General features: G+C 45.8%; 1 protein-coding gene across 1 annotated transcript in view; it reads left to right on the top strand.

Annotated features, from left to right (window-relative positions):
• Positions 1-24240, top strand: part of LOC139657649 (protein TASOR-like) — a 55761-nt gene extending 31521 nt beyond the window's left edge. Inside the window, exons 21-31 of the mRNA XM_071535548.1 lie at positions 3124-3237; positions 4386-5773; positions 6294-6416; positions 7299-7458; positions 8063-8171; positions 8434-8612; positions 8721-8870; positions 16882-17764; positions 19634-20256; positions 23889-24007; positions 24124-24240. Coding sequence (XP_071391649.1) covers positions 3124-3237; positions 4386-5773; positions 6294-6416; positions 7299-7458; positions 8063-8171; positions 8434-8612; positions 8721-8870; positions 16882-17764; positions 19634-20256; positions 23889-24007; positions 24124-24240 — 3965 coding nt within the window. The remainder of the gene's footprint in view (positions 1-3123; positions 3238-4385; positions 5774-6293; positions 6417-7298; positions 7459-8062; positions 8172-8433; positions 8613-8720; positions 8871-16881; positions 17765-19633; positions 20257-23888; positions 24008-24123) is intronic.
• Positions 24241-27262: the final 3022 nt, after the last annotated feature.

Raw genomic sequence — 27262 nt, 5'->3', positions numbered from 1 at the left:
TACTCATTTCAAGAATGCCACCGTTCAGGGGTTGCTCATGGAAGTGGGTGTTCAAGTTATTTGGTCAGTACCCTATAAACCAGGAACAAATGGAATGGCAGGAAGGGCAGTAAGGGTGGTCAAAGATTGGATCCTAAAAATCCAACCAGATAAAGGGTGGGACGAACCAGGTTCACTGGTTCGAATGCACTACGACCTTAATCGAACCCCCGCTGGAGTTCCTAAGGCCTCTACTGACGTGTCTTCTCCAAACCCTTTTCAAGTCGGGGACCTGGTCTGGGTTCAGAGGAGAGAGACCCATAGCGAGGAAGGACCCATGAAAGCCAAGGTTGAAGGGGAAGCCAGGGTGACTGGGGGGTAGAACAGCTGAAACAGATAAATTTGGCTCTGTTCATATATCCCAAATAAGACCAAAATAGTCAAGATGGCAGCGAAAGTACCTGATTTACTGCACATGGCCAACCAAGCAGGTTGCATAGTCCTGGCGAGGGGCCCCGGTAGCCCCCACCAAATAGGGAGGTGTCTACAACAGGCGAAGGGTATGTATCCAGAGAAGGGTATGCAGCACACGACTCCAGAACCCCAGTACAGTGGGGACCATGGCTCCAAGGCAGCTGCATGGTGTGCTTCACACCAGTAGCAGTGGTGCGGTGGCAAGGAGAAGGTGGGAAAAAACCCTGTAAAGTCCCGGAAGGACGCTCCCTAATGCTGCCCGCCAACCCTGGGAATTGGGGCCTATGGAGGCAGGAGACCCCATGGTCTGCAGCCGCTGCAGGCTTGACCTGGGCAGCCAACTCTGGATCAAGGTGTATACAGGCCGCCCAGGCAATGAGGGCAGATGCTCTTGCACTTCAATGGATGGAAGTTGCAAAGCTGTTTAGCCTGTATGGAAGCCGAAAAGGACGGGACTAGGGTGCTCCAATACTCACAAATGGCGCGTAGAAGCCCCACCGCGGTGGGACTCTCAGCCAGAGAATACGCCGTTGCAGAAAAACCAGAAGCAGGAGCCATAGGTGGCCCTGCCAATTGGAGAGGAAGTCTTGTGCATCTGGCAGCAAACACCTATTCTGGGTGGAAGCACCAGATGTTGGGCAACTATCCAGTCCCAGGACTGGCGAGAGCCAAGAGAAGGGGGCTCGTTAGACCCGAGCCGTATCTACTGGTACTCGCAGGTCCAGGAAGGGATGCCCTGTTCCCGGACACAGCAGGGGACAAAAACAACCTGGTCCTATCCGTCCCATCCCTGGGAGCAGGTATGTTGATTCCCAAGATCTAGACTGGAATAAGTGGACTCTGGTGTAACCCGTCCTGGGAAAATTGTATGCTCAGATGATGGGCAACAATACTGGATGACAGAAATAGCAGGCCACTAACAAAAGTGGCTAGTGGTCGAACACTGCAAAATTGTGGTACTAGAAGTAGCCCAAGAACCAGTCCTGAGGCCTGGAAGCGGCCAGACCAGCGCAGATTGTGTTATGACCAGAAATCCGCCCTGCTCCGCACAGATCAAGGTGCTGTATAAACTGAAGGCTGGTATAGTCTCGGAAGAAGGGATAACTAACTGCAACCTGTACTTCATACCCTATGAAGAGCCTGCAAAAGACAAACCCCAGTCCCCGACACACAGGAAAGGGGGTCAGAGATGGGGAATAACCCCACATGAGTGCATAGGATGCTTCTCACGTGTTCAATGTCAGTTTTCATTCAAATGAATGGGAAGTAAAAATCTGAACGCTACGAACTCGTCCAGCTGCATCTGATCTTGGTTTTTCTGGTAGTTTATGTTCTGGTTTTCATGGCGGTCAAGAGCCAAATAACCCCCATGTTGAAACTAAGTGGAATATTGCTTTAAGGGAGAACAGTTTTGCAATGGGAGCTGGATGCATAGCTTTAAGTAACCAGCAAGCTGTATTAGGCTTTTGTGTTTTGTCTCATAGAGCCAAATAGGCCACAACATATCAAGAATTACATGCTTGTTGTTGGCAAGTGTGATACTATCTGAGCTGCTTGACACTAGGGCTGGGCAATATATCGATATTATATTGATATTGTGATATGAGACTAGATATTGTCTTAGATCTTGGATATCGTAATATCGTGATATGGCATAAGTGTCTTTTCCTGGTTTTAAAGGCTGCATTACAGTAAAGTGATGTCATTTTCTGAACTTACCAGACTGTTCTAGCTGTTCTAGCTAGATAAGGATAGATGAAGTCAGATCAGATGAAAGGATTTGAAATTAAGGGTTTAGAGATGAGGTGAGATGAGATGAGATGAGATGAGATGAGGATTTTAGTGGTTATGAGGTGAGATGACAGGGGATTAGCTGAGATGATAGGATTTGGCCAGAATAGAGATGAGAGGAGATGACATGAGATGCAATGAGATGAGAGGATTTGAGCAGAGATGAGGTGAGATGATAGGAGATTAGATGAGATGACGGGATTTGAGAGGAGATGAGGTAAAATGAAAAGAAGATTTTAGAAGAAATTAGGTGAGATGAGAAGATTTGAGATAAGATGAGAGGAGTATGATACATACAGCATTGCAGTACAGCTCTCAGTAAGTAAACATGATTCTAATTCTGGCTCTATTATTTGCCTTTACCCACTTAGTCATTATATCCACATTACTGATGATTTTATGATTTATCAAAAATCTCATTGTGTAAATATTTTGTCAAAGCACCAGTAGTCATCCCTACAATATTGTCGCAATATCGATATCGAGGTATTTGGTCAAAAATATTGTGATATTTGATTTTGTCCATATTGCCCAGCCCTACTTACAACTGAACATTTAGCCCACTTGGTAGAAAATACCGAGATATATATTGTGTATCGCCATTCAGCCTAACAATACCGAGATATGATTTTTGGTCCATATCGCCCAGCCCTACTTGACACCTGTTGGATTTGAATGTGATTCCTGTTTGGATCCACACCTGTAGGTTTATTTCCATTTAAGCTGCTATATCTGGATTGAAGCTGCAGTTGTCCACATTAACAGCAAAGTGTATAAATATAGCGCGTCTCCAGTCCACATCCACTTTCTGTTGATCTTGCTGTCATCCTACCCATTCCTTCACACACACACTCTCTCTGTATCTCTCTCTCTTCCTAGTTAAAAACAGCCAAGACTCGCTCTTGTCTGGGATTGGCTTGGTGGGTTTGAAGGACGTGGATCTGAGGAAGGACGGATCAGAGGCAGCTGCCAAACTTCTCAGCCTGCTGACAGGTGACTGAAATTAGTTGCAGTGTAGAATAATGTCCAGCTATAATATAGTGTGACAGTCTAAATACAGAAGAAGAACATTTTCCAAAACAAATAAAAAAAACAAACCAAACTAAGCCCTTTTAGCGGGGCTGTAGCTCTGCCAGCAGCTCAGGTTCCCTGTCCGTCCAGCAGCGTTCTGCCAGAGGCATTTCAACAGCAGCCTGATGAAGCTGCAGCCCCTCCTACACAGACAGAAAAACAATTAGATATGTAATCAACACAAGGCAATATGATATCCTTGGGCAAAAGGCATGAATCAATACTTTTCCAAGCTGAAAGTATGGCTATATAAAGAAAATACAGATTGAATGTATGGTGTAGCTTTAATAAATCTATTCCTGAAAATTCCCACTGAACACCCCTCCTACTCCATCACACTTGGCCCTTTCCCCTGGGAACTCCCCTCCAGAAAACAGCGTGGACTCTCCCACTCCCGGTCTACACAGAGGTACCAACAAGTGTGAGAAGAAAGGTGGAACAAACACAAACACATTAGTTATTAGTAGTTTTCAAATGGTTAAATAAACAAAAGGTTCAAAATATATGCGTGTCATTATGTCACTAGTATGATTTTACACTGTATTGAAATGTGTCAGTATATGTTACTGTCAATATAGTTGAATGTGTTACAGCCTAAACTACCACTGTAAATGCCGGTAGGCCTACTGATAGTATGCTGGCAGTGACTGGTGCTTGAAACCACTGAGTGAGTGATGCTACATGAATTTCCTCCAGGGGATCAATAAAGTGCAATCTTAATCCTAATCTTAATCTTAACAATGCACAGGAAGCAACAGATAGACATCTCTATGTGTAAAATAGAAATGAATGTGATGCAGGTGTGTATGTGGTGTAGCATGTTACTGTACAGGTCACGGGTTTGACCTGTGACACTGGAAAGACAAATGTGTTGTAGTAGCAGGAGAGATCAGGTTTGTTCCAGACTGGAGGGTTTTGGTGCATTAGAACCTGGAGAGTGCTTTACGTGTACTGCGTCATCAAGTGTGTGTTCCTGTATGATTTAAAGATGAAAATACCTTCAAATGCAAGTTGTTAGGTGTGTTCAGTGTATATCGTGTTCCCAGTTTAACTCTGTGTGTCTCCTGCAGGAGTGATCAAGGAGAGAGATGAGAAACCTCAGATGAATGAAGAGGAGAAGGAAGAGCCATCCCTCCCTCCATCCCTCCCTCCGGCTCCAGAGAGGAGGAGAAGCCCCTCTCCACAACCCGCTGAGAAGCGAGAGGAGGATGCAGAGGAGGAAAAGGGGGAGGTGGAGGGAGAACTGTTGGAGGAGGGAAGCGAAAGAAAACCAGAAAAGAAAGGGGAAGCGGAGGCAGACAAGACAAAAGAGGAGGTGGCGGCGGTGGACGAGGAGGAGGGGGAAGTGATAGAAGTGATCGAAGGCTCTTCCTCTCCTTCTCCCCCCTCCTCGCCTCCCCCTCGTCCTCTGAGAGACGTCGACAGCATCGTGGAGGAGCATCTGGGCAACTTCTCCTCTGAGATCCAGCATCTCCTGCAGGAGGAGAGCGTGCGCTACAGCTTCCCCCGTCCCGCTCCGAACACACGACCCCCCCCACACACACACACACACACGCTGCCGCTGACTCCATTTTCCCATTATGTGTCTTTCTACAGCCCCTGCCCCCCTGTGCAGGACTACGTTAGCTCGCTGAAGGATAGCATTAGCAGTGTTGTAACGGACTCGCAGAGCCGCTGGCCGAGCCTCCGGGCTAACGCTAACCCGACTGACGCTGACGCCACGTTGGCTAGCAGCGTCGGCGCTTTCGTGGCCAGCATCCGAGCGGCTAACGCTAACGTCGGCAGAGACGGCGGTGTTTCCGCTAACTGCGGCGAAGCTACAGCCGCTTCGGTCGGTCAGAAGCCTCCGTCGTCCAGAGGAGGCGACTTGTGGTCGTCAAACCCCGTGACCCAACGGTTTCCTACTGCAGCAAACAACAGAGTCCCCCCAGTCCCACGCTCCCACGTCCCTCTGTCTGTCCCTGCCTCTGTGTCTGTCTGTCAGAGTCCCTATAACCCTTCTTCCGGTCAGTTAGAGGGGTCGCCGTTACCTGGTTCTGTCTACCCACCTACCACCACGCCCGCTTCCCACGCCGCCCTCCTCCCTGCTTCTCCCCCCTGGACGACACAGCAGCACCTGGGGTTAGAGGTCAGCAGGACGGTGGCGCACGAAGCCGGAGCATTAAGACAAACGCAAGATGACAGCAGCAACAAGAGCGGCAGCGCGGCGGGCAGCGACAGCGAGGTGACGCTCCCGGGGCTCGGCGGCACGGACCCTCCGGACCCTCCGGACCCCCTGGCCGAGCCGCCAGGCGCCGGCCCCGCCCCCCCGCCCGCTGCCCTCAGCTCCCTGATCAGCCAGCTGCAGCCAGAGGTGTTCAGCAGCCTGGTGGAGATCATCAAAGACGTCAGGAGGAACTCACTGCAGTTCTACATCCACTGCACCGAGCCAGAGGACCTGGTCTACGACCAAGTCAAGGTAGAAGTCAGTGTATGAGGAATTGATAAAAACAGATGAATAAATACACATGGATACCTAAATACATCCAAAGTAGTGAACATACAGTATTTAAAAATAGAAAACAGTAGAAAACAAGAAAGACTGCTAATCAACTCCCTGGTTACTAGAGATGGCCATGAGAAGTCACATACTACTGCCCAGATTCCAGTCGGGCTTAGAATTAGAGCTGGGACCGCTTATCCATAATTATCAATAACGGGCGGAAAATCGATTCACCAGCCAACTTGGTGTATAGAATAGATCAGATTATGGCTGGTTACCATGGCTACCAGAAAATGTGACTGCTGGAATGTAAAGGAAGTGATGAAAACAACACTTTTCTCTCTGCAAGCAGAACATCTGTTTTCTCCTCACCAGGGTTTCATGCAATTTATCGTTCACATCACCAGCATGTCAGTCAGCCCCTGACTGATATGGAATTATTTCTGTGTCTGTGTGTGTGTGTGTGTGTGTGTGTGTGTGTGTGTGTGTGTTGCAGGAGTATCTGTTGAAGCAGGGGAACGTGGAGCAGAGTCCTGTTGCCTTTCTAGACCAAGAAAACTCCGACAACAGACTACTGGTCATCATTCAGAACAAAGACATAGCTGAACACATACACAAGGTACCACTGACTGACTGGTTAACCGGCTGGTTTACTGACCACACACACTCACACACACTCACACACACACTCACACACACACACATGCATAGAGTGTTGGAGCCATTTCATTTTTCTTAGTAGTAATGTAAATAGTTTATTTATTATGGACATTTGTTTTTTGCTATTTTGGATTTTTCTACATATTTATGCTACACATTTACTTCAGTCTAGTATTCATCTGCCCCACCTTGCTTTTAGTTCTGAGAGTTACATTTGGGTGGGCGGGGCTTTGTTCATTCAGGTGTGTCAGGTGGTACAGACAGGAAGTAGGAAGTGGTCGAAGGAAAAAATGGCTGATTATCAAATCCAAGAACACCAAGTCGATACTTGTGTCGTCTTTGGGAGAACGATGTTCTCATGAAAGTGAACAGAGAAGCTTCCTGACAGTTTGAGACAGGCTGTGGGCTGATGAATGAAGACACACAGCTGTTCTTTTTCCCACCTGTTAAACCGCTCTGTACTGCAGGTTTTGTCGCAATGAATCTTGGGGCTTTCAATTCGTTCCGGTCGGTCAAGTCACCATCCGATGCATCTTCGACCACATTAGTTACTGATTCCTGGTTTATCCTTTTGATAAACCTTTTTGTTTTTTCTGAAAGTTACAACACTAGAAATTATGATTAACGTTTTTTGAATCGCTCTTATTATTTTCTCTACCTCATCCCACCAATTTTGGAAAACCGAATGGAATGGAAACCAATATAAGCCAATACACACACACACACACACACGCACACAGAGGAAATGAGTCCTGCAGACTACTAGATGATATATGGATAAGTAAGGACTAAGGACTAAACATGGATTAACTGTGTGCGTGTGTGTGTGTGTGTGTGTCAGATCCCAGGCCTGGTGTCTCTGAAGCGGCGCCCCTCGGTGGTGTTTGTGGGCATCGACAGCCTGGAGGACGTCAGGAACAACAGCTACAACGAGCTGTTCGTCTCTGGCGGCTGCATCGTCTCCGATGAGTTTGTGCTCAACCCCGACTTCATCACACACGGTACGGGACACAGCGAGGCCCACCAGAACCTGCTTTTAGGTTGTTACTCTGCAAAAGTAGATATTTCTTTGAAGAGTTTTCAAGATTTATTTATTTTTTTTCAAAGAGCATTGAGTTCTCAAGATGAAGGAACGTCTAATGTAGGAGCGTGTTCACACTATTCAGCTTTTCTGGTGGAAAAATCGCTGCCTCGACCTCATGAGCGTGAAGCTCATCATGAGAAGAGAGTTTCTGAGCATCCTGGAATGTTGATTTGAGTGGGAATGACGGTTCTATCAGTCTGTTCTATGAGTAGAACCAAAGAGATGTAACCTTGACTGATTAGGGGGGAAGAAGTGAAGGAGAAAGTAGAGGGAATATATTTGAGTGAGTTAAAGCCCGCTGCCCAAGGCCGGATCCAACAGGGTGCTGGGTCAGCCTAGTTTTGATTTGTTTCACACTTTTTTAGTCGCTGCATAATTCCATTTGTTTCGATGTCTTTACTAATATTCTAAAATGTGGAGAATAGTAAAAATAAAGAAAAATGTGGTGTGTCCAAACTTTTGACTGGTAGTGTAATATTTAATCTCAGCTGGACTGATGTGGTTACTGTTTGTTTCTCCAGAGCGTCTGGCTGCCTTGCTGATGTTCCTGGAACAGCAGAGTTCACCAGAGAGTGTGTGGAGGTGGAAAGTCCACTGCAAAACCCAGAAGAAACTAAAAGAACAAGTCAGGTACTATTTCTGCAACTCTATCGTATCCTGAACTACACTATAACACCACAGTGTGTGGAGGTGGAGAGTCCACTGTAAAAAACAAGGGGAAATTAAAATAAAATCAGATCATCAGCTGCTCTCTGTTTCTAGCTACTTGCTACCTCCTAATGCAGCCACACTAGGTTGATAGAAGACTTGTGATGCATTTGCATATCTGTGGGTGCTTAGTGTGTCTGTATGTTAATGTGGGTGTGGCTGTGTGTGTGTGTTTGGCTGTCAGGTTCAAGCGAGATGCGGCCAGCCTATTGGACGTGCTGTCGGCCTATCAGAAACGTCTGATCGTGGAGTTCCTCCCCTACCATCACTGTGACATGATGAGCCGCCAGTCACCCGACCTGGACTGTCTGATAGAGCAACAGGCCCGATACACACAGTACCGACACACCATCTTCCTGACCGGTACACACACACACACACATACACACACACACACACACACACACACACACAGCGCCGACAAAGCTCACAGGTTAACATTAGTTGTGATGTTACGTGTCTTTCCCTCAGAGCGTCGTTTTGAGATGTTCCCCAACTACTCCAGCAGCGGCATCATCATCGCCAACATTGATGACATCATGCACAACTTCACCAGCCTGGTTGGCAACTATGACATCAAGGACAAGCAGCCAATCACAGATGACCCGCTGGCTCCCAAAGGTCAGTGCTGGTAGGCTGGAGTTTGCACAGTAGTTCTACAGTCGGGCAGCAATCACACCGACAACCCAAAGTTACCTGCCAAAGTTAAAATTTAAACGGACAAAAATGCATCATCAATTTCATCATTTCGTCAATTCCAGGAAGTCTGATGCTTAATTTGTAGTTGAACAGTCACGTGTTGGCAGAGCCACACAGGCGACACAGCAGGCCGCAGGAGCAGCAGATGAGTTCATTGGCTCATCTGAGCAGTGAGGCAGGATTTGAAAACACAACCTTCCATCCCTTCTGGCGCTCCATACAACTCATCCTAGATGGACCAATTTGAAGAGAGGTCAGCGGAGCAACTTGGCCGGCACCCGGCATCTCTGACACATCTTCTAGCAATTACAAAAAATCCAACCAATCTGATCCTGAAGCGTGGGGGGAGAAGTGGAAAAACCTTAGGGACAGATTTGTTAAAACAAAGAAAAAGCTAGCTAAACAAAAGCAGCTCCTGCTCTGTGCACCTAGACACGACCAGAGGATGCGAGCACACCGTGACTGGAGCTCGCTCTGTGTGGGTTGGTTTATCCATCAGCTCACCGTAGCCGGCAGTGCAGTCTGGTGGCAGGCGAAGCTCACCGGTTAGGCAGGAGAGCAGAGGAGAAGCACTTTCCCAACTTATCACAGCATCTCAAAAAAGTCGTCAGTGTCCTGTTTGTTTTATTAAGTGGCTAGTGTGTAAAACGCTCTACAGTACATTTAAGCGCTGTGGCTGTGTGAGCTCACTGTGACTGGCAGTACTTAGCCCCTGTCTCCTCAGAGCTATCTGCCTGGTCTGGAGAGACAAAGAACTTAATCGTAAGCTCTGCAAAACTGTAATAGTTTGGTGTTGTGCCGGTGCCACAAAACTTTTTTGGGATAGGGGTTCTTTTTCTTGTGTAATCTCCAGCTCTTGATTCCTTGACCTTTGCCAGGCAAAGGTGCCAGGAGGTGGAGATAAATATTTGTTCCCTCCCCAGTGGGAACTAACTCACGCCCCCTCTTTCTGGACTCAAAAAGACTGGACTTAGGCCACAAACAGCCACAACCGACTATTTCTAAACACTGTCACAGTGTACGTGACAGCATGTGACATGTAAGATTGTGTAACCCCTGGGTTCAAACTAGTGCTGTATGTACTTTTGAATAGGTGACATGGTGATTGTATGTTATTGATCTCTACTGCTGAAGCATTTTGCATAATTTATATTTAGTGTTGATTGGCACACCTGACTGATTGCTTATCCAGGAGAGAAGAACGTGGATGCAAACTCTGCCAGCTTTGACAAAGACAGTGTCATGTCAGTTTTAAACAAAGTGAGCATTATGTATTAAAAAGGAAGATTGTGGTGGCAGTCCATTCTTAGGAGTTGCTGTCTTTCTCACCAAGTAGGATTTTTCATGCACATTAGTATCTCATGAGAGTTGAATTTTATTGACAAAGTTTTTAAATGTGCTAAATGTTTTAAGATCCAGGAGCTGCAGGACAACATGATGAAACAAGCCAACACAGTCATTGAGTGAAATGCACTTTTGAAAAAACACACAAGGACCGTGGACAATTTTAATTTCACCATTGTGACTTTTGCAGAGGGCCTTGGTCCTGGAACTTCCACATCTCCCCTTCTCTCCAAACCTCCAGTCCTTCATCTCTCAAACCGGTTTGACGCATTGTCCCCGGATGAGGGCCGGCCCATTCACCCACCATACAGGACCTAAAGCTACCTCCGCACTGATGACTGGCAGATCTGATTCTTGACGTCCACTTACCCCTATTTCCTGTTCCCCTGGTGCACGGGTTTGATTCTCCCAACATCCTGGCCAACTACTCCATGGGTCACTAACGACACCAAAGCACGACAGTCGGAGGTTTTGAAGGTGGACTTTGATTCACTTATCTCATCGCTGTTGGAATCAGGGAAGAGGATCATCACTGGATTATCACTGGAGAGTGGTGGACAGGTTGTCTAGACTGTAAAGCCTTCATAAGTGGCTCCAGGACCACTGTCCATTGGGGTCCTCTATGTTAACTTTGCTGTTGAGCAATTTTTCAAATAGAAGAAAATAAAATGGGAGACATGGGCACACTAGACAATATATGCCACAATGTTGGATGAATGATGATTTTTTTTTTTTTTTTTCACATTATCAGCTCTTCCTCCTCTAACAAAACAAAACTAATTTCTGTGTGGTGCTAGGGTGTTCTAGCCTGCATGCCAGCAGCATTGGCTGTGTCCATGAAGCCATATCTTCTGTTTTTTCGGAATTCGAGGGCATAAATGCATTTAAATAAGAACAAATGACTACACTGAATGTAAGCCTTTTTTTCAGAGGAGATGTTTTCGCTTTTCCTACTGGTTTCTGCAAGAGTTTACTCTATCAGCTAGCTCTGTTGGTGGTGAAGAAAAAGCACGGAGGGAGAACCTAATATTCATCATTGTGTCCGTTGTTCTCATGGAGAACCAGATCCACCAACGTGCAAAACTGGCATCACTGCCATGCAGCTCGGTGTTAGTCACTCTGATATCATCCGTGGAAGTTGCCGGACTGTTTTCAGTAGCCTGGAGTCTTGGTTGCTGGAACGGCGGAACCTGGTCTCATCTACATTGTATCAAGAAAATCTGATTGGGATTGCTATGGATGAAGTTGAGGTCACATACAAATGGTAAATATTGTCCTGCTAAACTACGTAACATTGTTGACCAGCTAACCCTAACACTGTGTCTCATGTCATATGACACATTCTGATCAGTTTGAGCATTTTAATAATGCAAGGCTGCATTAAAGGCGGAGTGAAATCGTTTGCTAACTCGGTAAATTGTGAGACAGTCCAACCTGCCCCCATTAAAGGATGATTTTAAATTGAAAGGTACGCATCTATTACCGTCATTACAGTAACTCAATGTTGGTATGTTCAGTGAGAGTTTCTACAGTGGTTGAAGTGTAAGTGTGGCTCAAACAATTTGAAACATTATTGAGTAGGAGACTTGATGAACGGTTGCTAATTATTTTTATTGTCTGCGTTATATCAGAACCACCGTAGCTCACCACAGAAACTGAACTGTTGTAGAGTACCGTATTTCCTCTAATAGTGGCCGGTAGTCAATTAAACGCCGGGTCTCCGATAATGCCGGGGGTAACGTACAAGCGGCACAAGATGGCAGTATGCCACAAGATGGCTCGGCCGGCGGAAGTCTCTGGAGCATGCTGTCGATTGCAGTTGAGGTAAATAAAGGCCCGGGCCAATATTAGAGGAAATACGGTAGCCTACTTAGCCAATCCTTCAGCGATCGTATGTGTAGGATCCTACGGTTCTGTCCAACACCTCCAGTCCCCGCACTTACATCATCACTCTGCCGTTGGAAACACCCCAATGTTCTGTACACCCCAATAGTTGATTATTTTGTTTCCAAAAGTGCTTTATTTTGAACAGCAAATTGCCTTCCTTCTGATACTATGCTGTCTGTTTCTGGCTATCTGTAGTCTGTTTGCTGCATAGAAGGGAATTTGAGAGCACGGATTGTTAAAACGGCGCTTGTTTTTCTAAACTGAGAGTCCGGATTGTTAAACTACGGGAGGTTCAAAACTGAATATAGATATCCATCTTTTTTCCACCAAGTGGCCCCACAGGTGTGAAAGGCAACAGAATTCATGTCTAATTTCCTTGTGGCAAATTTTGGACACTGACAAGCTGACCACGCCCCCTGAGCTGGACGGGGTGGACTGAATGACGTTTTATATAACATTTAAACCAGGAAATGTTTGACTGTGCTTTGATTGTGTTCAGTGAAAGCGGTTCTCGATGTAGTTCAGGTGTAGGTGACAGTTTCTCGGTGGCTCGTCGTGTGACTGACCCAGCCTGTTTGTTCTTGCAGGGACAGCTCAGGGCTTCTTCCTCTGTTACATTCCCTGGTTCTACTGGTGGAGGGACAGCATGACACAGAGACATAGAGACAGACAGAGAGACAGACTAAGTGAGTTACATAAAAAACACCCAGTTTTTCACCCACTAAAATACACTGTAGTAGATTATTCTGCTTAACTTGTGTTACAAGAGGTGAGAACATAATATGGTCACATGTCTGTCTGTTCGTACTGGGGGGATGTGGCTGGTCCAGAGGGAGGGAGGGGATTTATTTGAACTAATTCTGAAGATAGGAGACGCAACTTGATCTGTATGTCGGTGTCAGATCACAACAAGCCATCTGCTGTATCTATCAGTAAAAAGGTTACGGTGTGGAGGAAGGCCTTTAATCTGCTGCACACTGTCCCACAGTCCCCAAAGCACAGAATGGTGAACTTGAACACTATATTATTTTTATTTTCTCTTCTTCTCATCTAAGTAATTTTTGGAAGAAACATAGAGCCTGCAAATATTCATTATTACAGCCGTTTCTCACCAATATAAAAAAAAAAAAATGTACATCAGAAATATATCTTCTTTCACCTTCCATAAATCATATTGTGGCACCCTGGGGTCCCTTGACTTTAAGCCACACTAAGCATTTTTTTTCCTGACCACTAGAGGGCGACAGATACCGCAACACATTTGTAAACACACACAGCAAAGCTACTGCCAGATTTTTCTCTCACTGAAGCTCACATGTCCCACAAAGACAAGTGAAGAGGCAGGTAGCAAGTTTACTAGTTGATTCACCTTTACTCGGGCCGACTTTGACAACAAGCTTTAGGAAAGAGGTGAAAACAACAAGCTGCTGCTGTGTGGCTGTTTGTTTACATCATTACGTCTCACGGAAATCTCCACGTAGCACACGTTAGCTTCAGGACTGGTTAAAGGGGAGATGAAACAACGAAATTGACACCTACATAGAGCTTTGGGTATTACTAAGATGTACTACAATAAAAAATAACATTATCAAAGTAAGCCATTGTTGAGAAAATACATTTTTGAAAATGCCTTTGTGCTATATTTGTAGCCTAGCGTGCCGCCATCTTTGTTTTTGTCAGCGCTTACGTCACGGGGGTTGGTTAACTAGGAAGCCTGAGTACAGTAGTGGAGTACAGGCTAGTTAGGTGCTGGTACTAAGGATTTTGAACGTTTTGATGAATCAAAACACTCACAAACCAAGTCAGAAACCCAATAGCGTATGCTGTGAGCCTGTTAGAAAAATTGCAGCGATCAGACCAGCTGTACGGAGGAGAAACACGGGCAGGATGCCTGAACTTGAAAATCGGTGCATTGGAAATAATAGGTGGTGCCAGTGCGAGGCTTGTAGCTCGATGCCAACCTATGTTGAAAGTATGTGCTGCCAAGAGGTCAGTTTGGATTATCTGATACGAGATCGCTGTATCACAACCAACCCGACCGTTCAAATAGAGAGAAAGAGAGAGAGGGAGAGAGTCTGTGGGACGTCCTGCTCAGACTCTGCTGCTCAGTAAACAGGTGAGCTTACAAGAGTAGCTCCCTACATCCAGCCCCACGGGAAGGTGCTTAGAGCAAACCAAGAAACCAAACCACACAAAACACAACTCTCCACACAAAGTCTGTGCTCTATGGTGCGGCAAATTGATGAGACAGTAAACGTGTTGAGCAGATGAGACGAACCATCCCCGTGACATCACCAGCTAGCTTGCTAGAAGATGGCTGCGCCCTTGTGGCGAAAAAGTGAAATGATGTTTATTTTTCTAGCAAATCTAGGTGAATTTCAGACTTGAATGCAGTGTCTTTTCTTGTCTGAGGTAAAATGCAAATGAACCAGAGTCATATTATCAAATGCTTCCTCTCCCCTTTAAAGTTTATTTTACTCTATTCTACTGTTTTGTAGGGTTTGGCATATTTTCTGCTACATTTTTTCAATAGTCAGTTTATTTTTTATAACTTCTGGAGAACTGCTATACCAGAATGTGGCAGCATAATCAAAATGTCCTTGAACTAAAGCCCCAGCCAAGATTTGTAATATTGATGTATTCAGCAGTCCAGCTTGCCTAGCTAAAAATGTTGTCTTTTGCCAAATTTTGGTCAATGCTTTAACTGCCATGGCCTCCCCTGATAGATGATTATCTAAAATACAACCTAAGTAGGTAACTGAAGATTTTGAGTAAATTACAGTCTGCCCTACCTTCACAAAAAAAAACTGGCCAAAAAGACATGTTGACATGTTGACATGTTGACATGTTGACTTTGTCCAGATTACAGTGTTGCCATTGCTACACCGTAGCTGTCTACAGCGGTGCGAGTATTTATATTTCTGTGTTGGTGAGTGTAGAGCGGCGAACACTGGATGGTAGTGTCGTGCTTTAATACAGAAGTAATAACAGAAGAAGTAGTAGAGTTTCCATTCTCTGAAAAATGTTGTGGATTTTATTTATTCCAGCCACAGATCTGAAGAAACTCTTCCATGCTTTTATTTCCTCCCGCCTCGACTACTGTAACTCCCTGTGTACTGTCCCTGTGTACTGTCCCTGTGTACTGTCCCTGTGTACTGTCCCTGTGTACTGTCCCTGTGTACTGTCCCTGTGTACTGTCCCTGTGTACTGTCCCTGTGTACTGTCCCTGTGTACTGTCCCTGTGTACTGTCCCTGTCTGTCACAAATCAATCCACCGCCTACAGTTAGTTCAAAATGCTGCAGCTCGGCTTATATCACGATCCAAAAAATGTGACCGTATCACCCCTGTGTTAGCATCCTTGCACTGGCTGCCTGTTACTTTTAGGATTGATTTAATAATTATTTTAATTACTTTTATTAATTTAATTACTTTTTAAAAATATTTCTGACCTTTTATCCCCCTATGAGCCGGACGCAGCCTGAGATCCTCTGGTAGGGAGCTGCTTGCCGTTCCAAGGTCTGGGTTGAAAACCAGAGCAGACGGGGCCTTTGCTGTCCGGGCCCCTAGACTTTGGAACAACCTGCCAGAGGAGATCAGGCTTGCAGAGTCAGTTCCCCGTTTTATTTCACTTCTTAAGACACATTTTTATAAAAAAGCTTTTATTGTGTGATGTTTATTTTATTTTATTTGTTTGTTGTGTTTTCTGTTGACTGTTGTGAAGCACTTTGTTACCTGTATTGAAAAGTGCTATACAAAAAAAGTTATTATCATCATTATTATTAGTAGTAAGCCATGTGGAAGCTTGTAGTGCTTATTGCCCTTGTGCACAAAGTATTTTTATGTGACACTGGACATCGATGGAAAGAACTCTGCATTTGCAATTGTGTTTCCATCCATTTTTCTTTTCTTTTTTTTCATTTTTCATCAGCTTTCTGTTATCATCCAACCTGAAGAACTACCAACCAGCTGCAGCAGTGTTTCTCTGGTTTTCATTTCCGTCAGCTGCAGTTTCAGTGTCAGTCTGTAATTACTGAGTGCTGCTGTTGTACACACATAATTTAGTATTTTAACAGAAAATGGAATGTAACTGATATCACTGCATTGAATATGGCACCTTGAACATTATCAAATACCCCATTATATGTTAATATCAGAATCCAGCCCAACCCTCCTGTATTCTTCTGTCTCCCGCTGTATTCCTCAGGCCCCCTTTACACCTCGCATTAAAATGCGTCTTGTATCCAGATTGTATCTAGATGTGATTTAACCTGATTACATTTACACCTGGTATTAACATGTGTCTCCTGTGTCCACATTGAGATCCGATTGAGATCCGATCGCTCTGTCCAGCTCAAACAACCGAACGTCACATCCTCCTCTCGTTTCGTGGGTCCAAAAAAAAAAAAAAAAAAAAAAGATGATACCCATCCGTGAAGCCGCGCTATTGTATGGACTTATGCTTGCTTTTGGAAGCGGGGTTCAATGTGGTCACGATGCGTCCCTGTCCACCTCCGGAGGTGGTTTGGCCGATCGGATCACAATCCGTCCTCATTGCATCTCGGGTGCATTTACACCTGTACTTTCATGTGGTCAAGCACTATCCGATTGCAATCCGATCACCCAAAACGCATTTTAATGCAAGGTGTAAAGGGGGTATCTGTCTCCTGCTGTATTCTACTGCCTTCTCTCCTCTGTCCTCAGGTCTTGGCAGCAGACAGCTGAGTCATGAAGACTCTGCGTTGGGCTCTGAACTCTCTCCTTCCTCCTTCCCAGAACACCACCCCACCCCCCACCACCTCCTCCAGCTGGCCTGCCCCGTCCTTCCCCTGCTCTCTGACCAGCTGGTCCCAGAATCCGCCACTCCGCCCTCCTCCTCCTCTTCCTCCTCTAACGAGGGCCCGCGGCATCATTCAGACCCAGACTTTGAAGCGCTCCGATTGGCCATCTCACAGTTGCGGGCGGAGCGTCAGGCACAGCAGCAGCAGCAGTTGGACCCCCACGCGGAGTTTAGCATCAACCCCCTCCAAAGCTTCCTTCCCAACCCCACCCATCCAGAAGGCCTGAAAGAGCAGATTCAACTCACCCCCGGCGGTCGCGCCACCCCTCCGGTGGGTCAGGGAGGTCTTGGTGAGCAAATCCAGCTCACCCCTGGTAGGAAAGCGGTGGCGGCCACTCTGGAGTCGATTCACTCAGCGCTGGAGCCAGAGCGAAGAGAGGAGAAGAAGAGGGAGGCCAGAGAAGGAGCGAAGCTTCCCATGGAGGAATGGGGGAGTGGAGGTGTTGCTCCAGTGAGAGTGACGGGGTTGTTGGGAGGAGATCGGTATCCTAGCAACAGCGACATGTCCCTCTGTGTCCATCAGGACAGCTCAGCGTTGGGCTCGCCTACTGACAATACCCCCTCAACCAATCAAAACACAGGCCTTGCAGCCACGGTATCCAGTGACCGCACAAACCCTGTAGATTCAGCCAGTGACAGGAGAGAGACAGCAGATGACCGAGGAGAACCCGCCTTTCCCAACGTGGCTAAACAGGCTGCAGTCTCCTGCAGTACCACCGCCGGCCCTGCAGGGGCCAATGCAGCAAGGTTAGTAAATACAACAAGCTGGTTAGAGCTGAGAGAGAGATGTTTGACCTGTTACTGCACCTTCTCTACAGCTTAGCTGGCAGCATATGGTGAGATATCTAACATAAAGATTAGGGCTGCCCCCTAATAGTCGATCTAACCGTTAGTCGATGAGAAGAGTCTTTCATTGGTCAGTTAGTCGCAGGAAAAAAAAAAAAAAACCCTCAAACTCCATTCGGAAGCTGCGCCTTGTTAAAAAGTTATTAGACCAGGGTTGCCAACTTTGGGTACCTGGCTGGAGTGAGATTTTGATGCCATCATACTATAAAGCAAGGAATCTCTGTCTGTCTGTATGTATGTGTGTGTGTGTGTGTCCTTCGCATATTTCGAGAACTGTTCGTCCGATCGATTTCACACTTAGCGAGTGTATTGCTGGGGACCCAAGAAAGTGCAGTGTCGGATTTGGTGCAATTTGGACACGCGACACGTTCAATATTAATAAACTTTGAATAAACAAACGAACAGCGCTCTGTGCACGCGCACTTAAGGTGAAAGTGTGTGTCACACGCCAGAAGCGAGAGTTGGCAACCCTGATAATATTATTAGACTGTGTCGGGAAGGAAATTGTCCAAAGTGTGGGATCATTTCGAGCGCATAAAGGACGACATGTAAACTCTGCAAAGATTCGCCTATCATTTGTTGACCTCAAACATGACTTATCATCTGAAACATGTAAGTAGCCTAACGTTAGCCACCTAGCATGGCCGCTCTATGTTCAGTCTCCTTGCTGGTTGTTCCGACACATTCAGAATCATTACCGCTTTTGCCGTTAGCATTGTCGTGCGTGCGCTTGTAAAATTTATATTTTAAAGGCTCATTATCACGGTTTTGTATTTCTCTGTAATGTAGCACAGTGTTAACAATGTTACTTATAACATTCTTTCTCAGCCCTGGAACTCAAACCATTTTCTGATGCCCCAAAAAATATATATTTAAATAATTAAATTAATATCATAAACGTGCGACAACTAACCGACTAATGGCTTGAACTAACGACTACTAGTCGACTAGGAAAATCTTTGGTCGGGGGCAGCCCTAATAAAGATCAGCTGGTGTAAAATCACCACTTCTCATAGCAACAGCCAACATGGCTGCCCAGAGGAAATGGCAACACCCAACTGTCAGTAGATTGAGGTGTTGTAATGGGTGCTGTATGTGTTTAGTGTTGGTGTGGAGGGTGTCTTCTACATACAAGTTATCACTATATTTGTATATGGCTTCTCTTAACAAAGTTGCATGGTGCTGTAATATTAAAGAACAAAACAAACATATCAGTAACCAATCAGCTGTAGTAAAGGAAAGACTGACACTGCTCACTCCATTAAGGCCCACCCAGCAAAATTCACCCACTATATTGGACTAAATTTAATTATTCAACTACATTACAAGGAACCAGTATTGCATTTGGAACGAGGCTGAGTCAGACTTGCTGGTGTAAAATCTCATTGGATCCGTAGTTGATATCCGCTAATTAGCTAACGGATAAATATATTAGGAGCATACGATTATTTCCTCACCTCTTCCTCTCTGTCTCCCTCCATAACCCTGCTGTTAACTGCTTCACACCAGTTTCATGGCAGTACTTGATAATATACTTATGCTTATGTTTACTGCTCAGCACCCATTGGCACCAACATGGTTCAGCAGAGTTGAAAAGTGTATCTTGAAAATCTTGAAATGCTTACCTGTAGCGCTTCAAAAACATTCAAAAGCCTCTTTAACTGTTGATTTCTCAGCGGGTAACATCGACCAGTCACACTGCTGCCATGAGTTTCTGTAACAAAGTGTCTTCATGGCGCTGCTTGACCTCTCCTTGTTTTCTGCTCCCAGAGACAGACAGCCAGGCCAGGCGCAGCCAATAGGAGGAGAGGCAGCACCACCTGGCAACCAGGACTGCAGAAACACAAACAGTGTAATGGTAACTGCCAGTGGCACTGTGGTAACCAGCAGTGTCACCATGGTGACAGACCAGGAGGACACCCTGCATCCTGCTCTGCCCCGACTACAACAACTCCAACGACAGATCCAACAACATCAACTACAGCTGCAGCAACAGAACCAACAGCAACTAAACCAACAACTACACCAGACTCAGCAACAGCAACAGCAACAACTGCACCAGACTCAGCAACAGCAACAGCAACAACTGCACCAGACTCCACAACAGCAACAACAGCAACTCCAGAGTCAATCTCATCCCCAGCGGGGGGGCGGTCTGCTCCCCCATCCCAGCAACCTGCCTCTCTTCCCCAGCCAGCCCTTCCCCCCCGGCCCCATGTTGGGGCCTCTGGCCGCCCTTGGGGGGATGAGGGGCTTCCTGGGGCCCGGGGCCGTCTGGCCGGGGGGTCTGGGGCCCGCGGGTGCCGCCCTGGTCTGGGGCTTCCAGCAGGCCGGCAGGGAGTTCCCAGCAACCGGTCTGCTGGGGGAATACCACACCCCCGGAGGTCAGGCAGGTAACAGGTACAGAGGGGGGCAAAGAGGAGGCTTCAATGGGATGTAGAGGGTAGATACCACCACCGCCTCAGAAAACCGCCCCACCTAACTGCCCCAACCAACAACCACTGGTGGTCAGAGAAACCATGTAGATGAGGGTGTCATGCAGCGGTTCTCAATTAGTGTTTTTACTCTTAGGTTCCATTAAACCAGTGGCTCATCAGGGTCCATCATGATCTGAAGAGTCTGCAGGTTTTCATTCATCCAGTCACTACAGCAGTTGATTTGACCAGGTAACACTTCAACCAGAGGAGGACGGAAACCACTAAATCAGCTGCTGCGGTGTTTGACTGGACCGAAAAAACCTGCAGACTCTTGAGCCTCTATGGACCATGATCGGATAACCACCGGTGCAACGGGACAGTTAACTGGTCCGACCTGCTACCAGCACCGAGAACTTCCAGAAGCTTCAGAGTGAAGTCATCTGTCTTGTTTCCCACCTGGACGCCAAAACATCAGACTGTTTAGGAAACTCAATAGCAATATGGGTTAGACGACTGTTGAGCTGCTCGTTCTCATCAGTTCAAAAGACACTGAAGGAAAAGGCCATATCTCTGTCAGCGAGACAGAACGACCTCGGACACATTTATGGACAGGAAAAAAAAAAAAACAAACTTGGAGAAAATGCCATGTTTCTGTCACCACGTCTTCTGAATATTTTTATTTTTCATTTTTTTTAAGGTGACACAGTGAGAGAGGAGAGCTCATATGTACATAGTTTACTTCCTGAAGCGCTTTTCAGCCGCTTCTACTGTTTTCAACGTTCAGATCTTCTTCATCCAGCTGATTTACAGCGGAGCAACAAACCTTCAGGAGCGTTCAGGACAGCTAGGAACTGCCAGCGCTGAACTGGGGGGGTGCAGTTCATGGACACTGGAAATTGTCAAGGCCCCTGTTCAGACGGCAGGGTGGCCGATAATTTAGAGAGGCCACTCCGTAACTGAATAGTCACAGGTTTGATCCCTTCCTTGAGCAACTCCTATCTGCCTCATAAGTCCCTCTGGATAAGAGCTTTGACTAAAATTTAAAATGCCTAAAATACAAATTTTCAGCACCCCAGTTCAGGCTCTGGTGACGACACCATCCTTTCATTTTCCTAGCTTGGAAGTCAGAAATGTCCCAGTTCCCATCTGTCCTGAACGCACCATCAGCACCTCGAAGGCTTTGGGAAAACGTAGCTTTTGACTGACAGCCTTTTCTCCACTCTAAAAAGTAATAATAAACTTTTATTTGTATAGTACCTTTCTTAACAGTGTTACAAAGTGTATCACAAAGCAAGTATAAAATACAGCAGTAAGACAGAATAAAATAACACAAAAGAGATATACAGTAAAAGAAGGTTTTAAGAAGGGATTTAAAAGACACCACAGAATTTGCTTGCCTAAGCTTGGGCGCCCTGAGTCACCAGCCAAGACCTAGGAATGACCAGCAAGGCCCCATCCGCAGATCTTAGGCTGCGCTCTGGCACATTAGGGGTCAGAAAATCAATAATGTATCTTGGGGCCAAGCCATATAGGGCCTTGTAAGTTATTAATATTTTAAAATCAACTCTGTAACTAACTGGGAGCCAATGCAGGGAGGCGAACACAGGGGTGATATGTCAGCATCTCTCGGAACCACTAACAAGCCTAGCAGCAGCATTTTGAACCAGCTGGAGGCGGTTTAGAGCCCTGACTAATACCAGAGTAAAGTGCATTGCAGTAGTCCAGTTGAGGGAAAATAAAAGCATGTACAGCTCTGTTTAAGTCATCAAAAGATAAAAATGGCCTAATTTTTGAGAATTTCTTGAGTTGGAAGAAACAACTGACAACCTTCTTAACTTTGATCATTGAAACCAAGGTCAGCATCAGAACACACCCCTAGATTTCTAGCAGTCTGCTTAACATTATCTGATAGGCTGTGGAGTTTGTCTTGAGGCAGGCTAGTGGAAGTTGATGAACCAAATAGGATGTTCTCAGATTTATCCTCATTTAATTTTAGAAAATGTTGGGACATCCAGAATTTGATATATCTGTAAGGCAGGTATTAAGGTGAGCTACAGTACTAGAATTTGTGGATTTTGTAAATTGAGAACAGTAGAGGGCCGAGGATTGACCCTTGAGGAACACAACAATTACACTGAGCTATAGAGGATGAGGCATTCCCTACAACAACAGAAAAGGTTCTATTAGAAAGATAGGAATGATGGATCAAGAGCAAAGCCCTTAAGGCCAACCCGAGTTTCAAGGCGATCTGATAGAATGGTCTGGTCAACGGTATCAAAAGCAGCACTCGAGTGTAACAGGACCATACCTCTATCATTTGTGACCTTAACAAGGGCAGTCTCTGTACTGTGGAGGGCTCTAAAACCTCATTCTCAAAGCTACCATTAATATTCATAAAAGCAATCAATTGAGAGGAGACCACTTTCTCCAACACCTTAGACAAGAAAGATAATTTTGAGATGGGTCTGTAATTGCTGAGAAGGAGGGGGTTTAAATTAGGTTTCTTCAGTAAGGCCTGGACTATGGCATGTTTAAAAGAAGAGGGAAAAATGCCAGTGGCCAAGGAACTATTAATAGATAAAATACAAGGACTAACGGTTGCAAGTATCTTTTTTAGAAATTTTTTGGCAAGCTGTCAAGAATAGGATTTCATTTGGGATATAGTTTTCTCAATCATGATATTTTTAAAACTGGCAAAAACATTTTATAAGTGACAGCTATGCCACCTCCCCGGCCAGAAAGCCCAGGTAGGTGAAAGTGTGAGAAATCTGGAGGAGTAGCCTCAACCAAAGGCAACAGATTCCTGTGTTGCCAGCCAGCTCTCTGTAACCACAAAACAAGACCAGAGTCCAACAGCCGCGACGTTGAATTTTGTGGAAGCGTTTCTCTGCCGGGAATCAAACTCGGGTCTCCCGCTTCAGAGTCTGCAGTTTAAAACTCCTTGCGGGCCACGTGACCCAGAGCGACCGACCGACAGCACCATCCGCAGAGCCCCTGCCGAAACCATTAGAAACTATACAATCATTGCCGATAAAAGACTTGTTGGAGAGGGAGCTCACTTTCAGTAGGCCAAAATTGTGAGGGGCTTAAGACAAGGCAGTGGCTTTAGGAACAGGCACAACAAACAATGTGAATTTCTCCTGTTGACAGCAGGGGGTCTAAATAGAGCTACTAACAACAGAAGCAATGTGAGAGGGGCCTTCAGTAGCTAAAGATGTTGAAATACCAGTGTTGAGGACAGCAGTAGTCATAAGCTTTACTGCCTCGACAGTAGGCACAGGGAGTGACGCAGGCTGACAGTGAACAGTAGTGAGGCTGGTTGGGTTAACAGTGTGAGCACGACTGTTTCTATGTGAGCAGGTTATGACAATTGAAGGGAATATTGTGGGAAACGCAGTTATCTACCAAATTGGGTGCCTGAGGCTGACAAGATGACCTTCCATGTCCCACACAACACAGCTGTCACTGAGAAAAAAAAAACAGGAGTAAATACTGTCTGACAGCAGTTGGGAACCAGTTTTGTTAGGGTATAAGCCGTCCTGTTTTAGAAGAGATGGCCTGGCCCAGAATAAGTTAAAATTGTCTACAAACAAGATTCCCGGTTGCAGTGCAGCACCTGTTCAGCCGGAAGGAGAGGAGTCTGGACCACCGCTCCACTCGCTTACCATGCTCCGGAGATGATTACTTTCAGAGCTGTGTCCAGGAGATAGGAAATGATGTTTTTATCGTACGAAAAATAAGTTGTTCAGATTTGCGGTACCTGATGTCGTTAGCACCCACAGGAATGAGGAGGGTGTCCAGGTTTGGGTACCTGTCCGGTAAGGCGGGGACTCTCCGCTGCAGGTCTCCGATACGAGCACCAGGAAAACACACCTGTCCCCGACTATCAGCACAGAGGCGGTGCGGTCGGTGGGGGGCGGGGGGGCGAGGGAGGCAGCGGGGACAGGAGCCGACGAGTAGAGATCAGATGATGGACCAGGGTGGGGAGAAGGATCCAGCGATCACCCAAGAGGCGAGACCCGAGACTCCTCTGGCCTTGGTTTTGGGGTTGTGGAGGGCAGCGGGTGACCTCCCTGTCTGCATCAAGACCATCCAGGTCTAGAAAGCGAAACCAAAGTGTTGGTTTGAGTAGGGGGAACTTTTGTGAGGGGGATAGCTGCCTGGTGACTAACTCCCCCCGACTTGCATTTTACCACCACCTCCAAAGTACTCCAAAGTAGAAGGGATTCAGTGGGGTTCTTCAGAAGGTTCACTGAATCTCTAACATATGGCATTCTTTAAGGAATCCTGAGGTGCTTCTTGACTTCCATTGGATCTGAGAAGAGCCAAGGTGGAACCCTAGTTCTTAGAGTGTAGATGATGTAAGGAGGAAAAAAAAAACTGTATAGGTATAAGACGGACTGCCTTACACGTCTTCCAACAGACACTCTACATGTCTTTGTCTTGTAAAAAACAGAAGTTTTTTGTATTGAAATCCAGTTTGGTTTGTTTCCCTGGGAGCTGTTTCTGTTTGTGTTAATGTTGTATGTAGGAATCGTACTGTTGCCAGTGGGCGTTGGAAACCAACTGGTTTTAACTTAAATCCTTTTTTATTTTTTTACCGACTTTTTTGTATTAAAACTTGCCTGCCTAAACCAGTGTCGACTCCTCCGGCTTTTCTTTACCTGAAAATTGTGTCAGTCATACTGCAACATATATGAAGATCTGAGCGTTCCTAACATTCAATAACTGTAATAAAATGGAGCTTTTGGCTTTTGTATTTTCTAGACCGATACAGGTCAAGAGAGCTGCTGGGCGTTCCCTCTGGTGGAGCGAGCTTCACTGCAGACTGGAGAGAGAGCGGCGTGTTGAGGTCGACTTCTGATTGGATCTCCCGCTCTGATGTATAAAAGTCGTTTTTAATCCACAGCAAAACGGAAATCAACTGATCGGCTTTTCTCAGTAGAGAAACGACTTCAGATTCTCAGTTTCCTGTTGGTTTTTACACCAACAATGACAAACAAAAAACATTTTGAGAAATTGCATATTTCAGTTGGCTGTCCCTTTAAGACAGGAGGACACTGGTCAGAATTAGTTCTAGAGCCTCATGGTGAAATCCTTCTTGTGAAACCTGCAGTCTTCATCACAAAGTTTTCATGGAAAACTTTGTCGTTTCAGGATGGGAAGTGCCGAAGAGCTTGCAAGTTCTTTCAAGGGCGTTCATTCATTTTCTAAAACATGCAGCCTAATTTTATTTTTCTCAAATCCACAAATTCTCAAGGCCCTGAGGGAGGTATAATGTTTAGGATTTCCTCAGTTTGAATATGAAGAAAGGATTTTCTCTGCCATGTGGGTTGATGTGAAGTCACCTCCTCTTTCAACCCATGAACTTTATTGAGCTTTGTCTCTCCAGGGCGCCTGACTGACACCAACTCATTCCAGTAGCTGTTTTTATTGAAGTAGGGATGTGATTGGGACCCGAACTCCTCGTTACATCCATGTTTGTCCAGGTGCTGTGACCTCTGAACCTTGACCTCCTTTCTATTGGTTGTAATGCTGGTGATCTAGGAGCTGAAGCTTATTCTGCTGTTGACCTGAGTGAGTCAGACTAGAATGTAAACTGGATCGTAAGAGGACTGGACGTCATCACTGCACCTGCCAAGAGTGCTAGAATAATATCGCTATTTTACTTGAGTAGAAGTAAAAGAATGTACTGCAGTAAAAGTACAAAGTGTGTGATTTAAAATGTCCTCAGAGTAAAAGTTCCTGCTTTCCTCTTTAGAACAGAGAACGTTGTCAGCTGTGATCTTTTCCATGTGATTCTAAAAGGAGAGAGGACAGAGTTCACACTAGATTCTTTTCACTGGAAACATTAGAAATGGGAAAATAAAGTGCAGAAACAAAGTAAAGTCAGATTCCTCTTCTCACTGTGAGTGGATCCACAGTTTGATCCAGTTTCTGTTGCTGATGGAGAGACACAATCTGTTCTGTGATGGATGGATTTAAAATGGACTGAAGGACAAAACTGCAGGAGAGATGGACTGAAGTAAATGTAATCAGTTACTTCCAGCCTTGCCTAAATTCAGACTCATGATCCGGATTAGGGTGGGAAAAAAAAATGAGTCTAATTTTTATAAAAAAATACTTTTATTGCACATTCACACAAATCAGAACACTGAAATCAGCAGTTAATAGTTGACAGGCATCTAGTTGAAAGTGAACCGGTGTTTCTGACAGCGAGGCTCCGCAGCTGCGTTCACACCCAGAGAACCAGTTCTGATCCGGGATCTGCCTAACGGGTTGAAACCGGACCGGGTTCCGGGAGGCGATCCGATCTGGACCGCAGAGAGTCGAACGTCACGTGGCGTTCATGAGCAGGTCAAGCCGATGTCATTCTCACATTCAATGGTATTAAAGTCCTGCCGACCCGTCCGGCACGTCAGCGGTTATTCAGCAGCCGCTTTTCATTTCGTCTTGTATTGATCCTAAATATGAACTGCCGCCTGGGGAAAAACCTTCATGTCTGCCTGCCAGTGGTGACAACAAGTAGTGATGTGAGAGTTTTGTGCAGCTCCATTATCTCCCACTGGGTGTCACGCTGCAACACTGCAGCGAGTCCACCGACAGCAGTCCAAGGTAATAAAAATCATAATTATGAGTTATATTGCAATCAAATACAATCAACTCCACTTAGGAACAGTGAGCAATATCTGCTGCAGCTCATTTACGGTTGATTTTAAAGTAACTTGTGAATCTCTCTCTCTCTCTCTCTCTCTCTCTCTCTCTCTCTCTCTCTCTCTCTCTCTCTCTCTCTCTCTCTCTCTCTCTCTCTCTCTCTCTCTCTCTCTCTCTCTCTCTCTCTCTCTCTCTCTCTCTCTCTCTCTCTCTCTCTCTCTCCTCCCTCTCTCTCCCTCTCTCTCCCTCTCTCCTCTCTCTCCCCCCCCCCCCCCCCTTTCCCCCTTTTTTTGGTGTGCACATGCTCAGATTTAATGATATTGACTAT

This window comes from Centroberyx affinis, unplaced genomic scaffold (genome assembly GCF_046629955.1).
Source record: "Centroberyx affinis isolate AG114_WGS23_722 - 3 ecotype Tasmania unplaced genomic scaffold, CSIRO-AGI_Caff_v1 ptg002728l_1, whole genome shotgun sequence".
NCBI classification, from domain to species: domain Eukaryota; kingdom Metazoa; phylum Chordata; class Actinopteri; order Beryciformes; family Berycidae; genus Centroberyx; species Centroberyx affinis.
This window is presented reverse-complemented; position numbering and strand designations above follow the sequence as displayed.